Source organism: Asparagus officinalis, chromosome 8 (assembly GCF_001876935.1).
Source record: "Asparagus officinalis chromosome 8, Aspof.V1, whole genome shotgun sequence".
Lineage (NCBI taxonomy): Eukaryota > Viridiplantae > Streptophyta > Magnoliopsida > Asparagales > Asparagaceae > Asparagus > Asparagus officinalis.
In genome coordinates this window covers 37194379-37201759 of record NC_033801.1, presented here as the reverse complement: position 1 = coordinate 37201759, position 7381 = coordinate 37194379, and the positions used below count along the sequence as shown (strand labels likewise).

The window sequence follows — 7381 nt, the reverse complement described above, 5'->3', positions numbered from 1 at the left end:
AAGCCAGAGAGCGGGGAATGGGAGGTTGTGGAGAGCAAATTAGGAAGCGTCTCTCTCATTCCCTCTTGCTCTTCTCACTCTATCCAATTATAAATTAGTAGAATTTATTAACCCAATCAGGAATATGCTAGTGATATTTGAAAATTGAGGGTTGGAAAAAATAATTTGGGAGACTTGAGTAGTAAATTAGCAAATATCTAGAATTGGGCTCATCTGCTAAATATGTTAGACGTAGAGGGTTCATATGCGATGCCCTATTTCTATTTGTTTTATTCGTTTAAAATCTATTTTAAAAATGGTGGGTGGTGGTGGACCGGTGATGTCTTCTTTCTTCCGCCACCTCAAACTCAACAAACCTCAACAGGTGACTGCGAGTGACGTGTAGGGTCAGAAATAAATTACGAACGGTAATTAAATAATAATTTCCAAACATGTCATGAAAATATAACATATATCACGGAAAAAGGAAGCCAGAAGAGAGAGAGAGAGAGAGAGAGAGAGAGATGGCAATGGCGACTGCTCTTCGGAGGATATCCTCTTCAGTTCTTGTCAACAGCAGACCTCCTCTCTCTCGTACCCCCCACTTATATTACTTGGTATCGATTCAATTTTATTACCAATAAATATTGTTGTTTTATGTTTCTGATCCTTGATCTCATTCGATCGAATCCCATCTCCTGCAGTCCTCATTGCCGAGTGAAGCCGCTGCGTATGACAAAGAGAGATCTCGGGTCACGGTATTTTATTTTCATTTGCTTGATTTGATTGTTCTTGTTGTCCAATTTCCTCCCTAATTTTATGGGATTTTGCAGTGGCCCAAGCAACTCAATGCTCCTCTGGAGGATGTGGATCCGGAGATTGCAGATATCATCGAGCACGAAAAAGCCCGGCAATGGAAGGTATGCCGTCATATATATTCTCTTTGATGCTGATAAGAACTTGTGTACACGGTGTTCGATGATATGCCAACAATAAACTTTTTTATGACAGCAATTGGGTATTCGTTTTTAGTGGGAATTGGTTAATGGTTGTGATTTGTTTGGGTGTTGGTTTAGGGTCTTGAGCTCATTCCTTCGGAGAATTTCACGTCGGTGTCGGTCATGCAAGCCGTTGGATCTGTAATGACAAATAAGTATAGCGAAGGGTATCCTGGGGCTAGATATTATGGTGGAAATGAGTAAGAATCAATTGCTATTTTTGAAATCGTGTTTCTTTATAAAGGAGAATGATATGGAGAAAGAAGCAATTTTGACACCTTATTGTGGCGTATATGTTTTTATTCTTGATATGGTTTTGCTTCTCACCTTTTTAGGTATATTGACATGGCGGAATCATTATGCCAAAAGCGTGCCTTGGAGGCTTTTCGATTGGATCCTGCAAAGTGGGGAGGTAATATTTTTTTATGCCATGGTAAAACTTTTATGGTGCAATTTCTTCTTACTTTCTAAGTAATAATTGGCTTTTTTTTGTCCTTGGCAAGTAAAGCAGTAGGTTTTATAACCAAAGCATGAAGTACAAAGCTCATGTTGATAATAGTGTATTGTAGTGGGTTTTAGTCCCACATTGCTTGGGAGAACAAACCTCACACTCCTCTACTTGTATAAATATATGTGCACACTCAATATTCAATTCAAGGGAAATTTACCCAAGATTCTCTCTCTCTCTCTTACTTTAACATGGTATCAGAGCTAGGGCTATTTCCCTTTCAATAAAATTTTTAACGCTTTTGCGTTCTTTTGCCAAATCTTGGCCTTATTGCTTTGCAGCCGTTTAATGTTTTATTTTTTTTATTTTTATTTTTAATTATTTGGCGTTCATCTGCCAGATATTTTGGCCTTGTCGTTTTGCGGCCTCTTAACGCGTTTCGCGTTCTCGTTTAACCTTCGGGTTCTATTTTAAACCTTCGGGTTTCATTCTAACCTTCGGGTTCTATTTTAAACCTTCGGGTTTCATTCTAACCTTCGGGTTCTATTTTAAACCTTCGGGTTTCATTCTAACCTTCGGGTTCTATTTTAACGGCATTGTCGTTTCAAGACCGTCTCTCGGTCTCAAATTAACGGCATCGTCGTTTCAAGCCGTCTCTCGGCCTCAAACGAACGACATTAGTAACAGCATCTCGACATCTTAACGTCTCAAGATTGCTGTTATGGCTCCTTCAGAGAAGATTCCCAAACCACCTTTGCCCCTCAATGATCAAAGTGACTGGGCAGGGTGGTCCACCATTGTCACCAATGCCTTGCGTGGCGCTGGTTTGCTTGATCATCTCACCAGTACGGGACCAGTTCCACCGTCCATCAGCACTGTTGCTTCATCCAGTACTATTGCCTCTGGCAGTGGTGATGTCGATCTTCAGACTGCTCGTGCTCTCTATGTCAAGGAGAGTTCAGAGTGGCAATTGCAGGAATTTCGTGTTATGGATTATCTCACTCGCTGTGTTGGCTCTGGTCTCACTGTCGAGATTGGCTCGCTTCCCTCTGCTCAGGCCATGTGGACTCGTCTCACTGAGCGTTTCACTGAGTGCTCGGGTGCACGGGAGGCATATCTTCTGCAACGCATTTCTCTACAACGCAAAGGTAGTTCATCTCTGCAGTCCCATTTTGGACAAATGCAAGCTTTTTGGACAGAGTTACGCTCCATGCTTCCTGGACGTAATTCCACATATGAAGACTGGCTAGCCTGGTACGAACGGCATGAGGTGCATCAATTGTTTCAGTCCCTTCCTGAATATTCAACTATGGCTGATCAACTACTTCACCAGCCTCAATTTCCGACTTTGGCCTCAGTTATGGGAGCTCTCACTGCTTATGAGACCCGGCAGCAGACAGCACGACTCAATTTGTCAACAGACACTCCTACCTCTTCACTCGAGACTGTTTTGTCTGTACCTGTCACTGCTCCTGTTATGAATTATACTTCTCCACAGGCTCCCTCTCCACAGGCTCGATCTAAGCTCTCTTGCAAATATTGTAAGAAGGAAGGACACCGCATTGAGACATGCTTCAAGCTTCATCCTGAGTTACGTTCCTCAGGTACTGGACGTGGTCGGCGACCCCCTCAGTCTCAACCCTCTCGTACACCAGGATTGTTGGCCAATGCTATACCTTCTACTACTTCAGACTCTACTATTCAAGCTATTGAAAGTCTTCGCCGTCAACTTGATGCTTTTCAACATATCACCTCTACATCCGCCGCACAACTCTCTGGTATGCATTTTGCTGGTTCTTCAGCTAATCCTTCAGTCTCTGGTATGAATGATCTCTGGATTTTTGACTCTGGTTGTTCCTTTCATATGACTTGTAATGCCTCACTTTTATCCTCTGTCTTTACTTCATCCTCTCTTCCTCCTATCTACACAGCTGCTGGACAACCATTGTCCATTACTCAGTATGGCTCTATTACCCCACAAAATGATCCATCTGGTCGTCTAACACTTGGTCCCGTCTATGTGGCTCCACAATTGTGCTTGAATTTAATTTCTATTAGCTCTTTATGCATGGCGGGCCTGTTTGTCTCATTTTCTTCTGATACTTGTATTGTGCAGGATCCACAGACGGGCAAGACGGTTGGGGCGGGTCGTAGGAGGCACAAACTGTATTTTCTGGAATATCTTCACCTTCCAGAGTCCATACGTCCACGTTCTCTTGTTGCTTCTCTTTGTTCGTCAAAACCCTCTACCTCGCTTCCTGCCAATTTATGGCATAGACGACTTGGTCATGTGTGTAATAAAAGGCTGGAGAGTCTTATTCAGTCTGGAGTACTTGGTCCTGTATCATCTAGTTCTAGTATTGAGTCATGTGCTGGTTGCAAATTGGCTAAATTCACTGCTTTACCATTTAAAATGAGTACATCTGTATCCACTTCCTTATTTGATTTAGTACATTCTGATATTTGGGGGCCAGCTCCTTTGCCTTCTTCATCTGGCTACTTATATTATGTTAGTTTTATCGACGATTTCTCTCGTTTTACATGGGTTTACCTACTTAAGAATCGCTCTGACGTACTTACTGCTTATCAAGCCTTCACTGCTATGATTTTCACTCAATGGCAATCTCGTATTAAAGTTTTTCGTTCTGATTGTGCCAAAGAGTACCTATCCTCTGCCATGCGCTCTATCATGTCCTCTCATGGGACTATCTTTCAACAGTCATGTCCCTACACTCATGAGCAAAATGGTGTTGCTGAACGCAAACATCGTCATATCCTCGATACTGCCCGATCAATGCTCATTTCTTACTCTGTTCCTCGTCGTTTCTGGGCTGAGGCTATTCTCACCGCGACTCATGCCATTAATATCACTCCATCTAGCTCTCTTTCCGGTGCTACTCCTTATAGTCGTGTTTATACTCATCCTCCCCGTTATGATCTAGTTCGCGTTTTTGGTTGTCGATGTTTTGTTTTTCTGCCATCTCACGAACGTGATAAATTGTCTCCCAGAGCAGTTTCTTGTGTTTATTTAGGAATTAGTTCAGAACATCGAGGTTATCGTTGTTATGATCCCGCAACTCGTCGAGTTCATATATCTCGTCATGTTCAGTTCGAAGAGGATTCTCCATATTATTCTACTTCTGATGACTTTAATTTCCTCCACTCTACCGATCATGCTTCCCCGTCCACTGCATCACCCACTTCTTCACCTCAATTTTCCTTTCGAGATCTCCCTGACATCTCTCCCTCTCCTTCTGTTGACTCTTCCTCACCTGAGTCTTCTCTTACACCATCTAATCCATATCCTGTGGACACAACTCTCACTCCAGAAAATACTGTTGATCTTCATGCACCTGCGCCAGCATCTCCCCCGCCTGAGGTTCCTCTTGCTCTTCGTCGAGGCAAACGCCCACATGTCATGCCTGCCCGGTATGCTTCTGTTACTTCTTATTCACCTATCTTTCATAACTTTCTTGCTGCCATTCATACTATTGTTGAGCCAAAGTCCTTCCAAGAGGCAGTTCAAATTCCAGAGTGGCGACAAGCTATGGCTGAGGAATTTCAAGCATTTCAGCAAACTCATACCTGGGATATTGTTCCCTGTCCTCCTGGGATCTCTCTTGTTGGCAGTAAATGGGTTTATAAGGTCAAGTTTCGTCCTGATGGCACCATTGAACGTCGAAAAGCTCGTTTAGTGGCTAGAGGTTTTACTCAGCAACAAGGTATTGATTATGAGGAGACCTTTGCTCCTGTTGCTCAGATGCCCACTGTGCGTACTCTCCTTGCGGTCGCTGCTGCTCATCGTTGGCCCTTATACCAGATGGATGTCAAAAATGCTTTTCTTCATGGCTCTTTATCAGAGACCGTATATATGCAACCGCCTCCAGGGTCAAATATTCCTCCGGGACATGTATGTCTCCTTCGTCGTGCTGTTTATGGTCTCAAACAGGCACCCCGCGCTTGGTTTGAGTGTTTTCGCGATGTTGTGCTCAAAGCGGGCTTTATAGAAAGTCATCAAGATGCTTCTCTGTTTGTTCGCACTACATCGCGTGGCAGGGTTTTATTACTCATCTATGTAGATGATATGATCATTACAGGTGATGATATGACAGGTATACAATACGCAAAATCTCAGTTGCAACAACAGTTCCACATGAAGGATCTTGGATCTCTTCGGTATTTCCTTGGTCTAGAAATTTCTCAAGGCCCGCGGGGTGTATTACTGTCTCAACAGAAGTATCTCTCAGATATTCTAAATCAAGCTGAGTTAACTGATAATACAACTGTCGATACTCCACTCCAGCAGAATGTCAAACTTTGCTCTACTGACGGTGAGCCTCTATCTGATCCTACCCGATATCGACATCTTGTTGGTCAGTTGGTCTATTTGTGCATCTCTCGACCAGATATCTCTCATGCTGTTGGTATTGTCAGTCAATTTGTTAGTGCCCCACGTTCTGTACACTATGCTGTCTTATTACGGATTCTTCGGTACCTCCGGGGTACTAGCACTCGCTCACTTTTGTTTCCTGCTACATCTAAGTTAGAGCTTTGTGCATATTCTGATGCTGATTGGGCTGGTGATCCAACTACCAGAAAGTCTACCACAGGTTATTGTATATTTCTTGGTGATTCCCTTATTTCCTGGCGAAGTAAGAAACAAGATGTTATTGCTCTTTCCAGTACTGAGGCAGAGTATCGTGCAATGTCCACAACAGCTAAAGAGATTATTCATCTTCGTCGCCTTCTCAGTGATTTCGGTATTTCTGTTACGACTCCTACTCCTCTCTACTGTGATAATAAGAGTGCCATCCAGATTGCTAATAATCCAGTATTTCATGAAAGGACCAAACATATTGAGATCGACGCTCATTTTGTCCGTCACCAAGTTATCAAGGACAAGACAATTCTACTTCCTCATGTTTCATCCGCTGACGAGCTTGCAGATTTCTTCACAAAGGCCTTACCTGTTCATCGGTTCCAGTTTCTTGTACGCAAACTCACTTTGTTTGATCCAACATGAGTTTGAAGGGGGCTGTTGATAATAGTGTATTGTAGTGGGTTTTAGTCCCACATTGCTTGGGAGAACAAACCTCACACTCCTCTACTTGTATAAATATATGTGCACACTCAATATTCAATTCAAGGGAAATTTACCCAAGATTCTCTCTCTCTCTCTTACTTTAACAGCTCAAAAACACTCATTCCCTGTACATAAAATCTATGTGAAAATGGGAAGAAAGTTCTCACATGGGAACACTGCCTTCTATTTTCTAAAGTAGCTTTCATCTTTTGTACAGAATTAAGCCTAATCTTCAAGTCATAGAAAAGTTGATTGTCTAGATTTTCAACTTTGTGGTTGTACCCGCTCAAAAATCAATTTATTCCTAGTTCTCCATATACCATGCACTGCTGCTGCAAGCCTAGCTTTTAGCATTTGTTGTTTAGCCCCCTTTCCAGAAGGTTTTTTTTGTCAAACCACTGCAAAACTTCTGGCCAATGTTGATGAGTAGTGGGTACTTGCGAAAAATCTCTTGACTCTTCTCCACACGTCTCTACCAATCTGACATCGAAAAATAGGTGATTAGCAGTTCCATTCTCCAGTTTGTATCACACTTGCCACCGGTGCATGATGGGCTCTTTTTTGATTTACTGTAGAGTTAATGTTTACCCTCATGCATTTTTTTTCGCTAAAAAAAATCTGGCACATAAGAAACCATTTTTTATCTATTTAGACAGTGTAGGATATGCATTGCTTCTTGAGATTTTGTGTTACAACAGTTTCAAATGGTGCGAAAATATAAACAATTCAGTTTTTTACACTTAAACAGTCATGATGGCACTATATCTGGTGGTGTTAGTTTCTTATATGTATATGGAGATGCTTCTGTTCATGGACCTAGTAGTTCATGTTTGTTTGTTGGGTTGATTTCACAAAACCCCCTTGAACTTCCGG

At 42.3% G+C, this 7381-nt stretch overlaps 1 protein-coding gene across 1 annotated transcript in view; it reads left to right on the top strand.

The window, feature by feature from the left end:
* Nucleotides 441-7381, top strand: part of LOC109819602 (serine hydroxymethyltransferase, mitochondrial) — a 15269-nt gene continuing 8328 nt past the window's right edge. The window contains exons 1-5 of the mRNA XM_020385381.1: nt 441-596; nt 684-737; nt 813-899; nt 1056-1177; nt 1313-1389. Of these exons, the coding sequence (XP_020240970.1) occupies nt 504-596; nt 684-737; nt 813-899; nt 1056-1177; nt 1313-1389 (433 nt within the window). The 5' untranslated portion in view covers nt 441-503. The remainder of the gene's footprint in view (nt 597-683; nt 738-812; nt 900-1055; nt 1178-1312; nt 1390-7381) is intronic.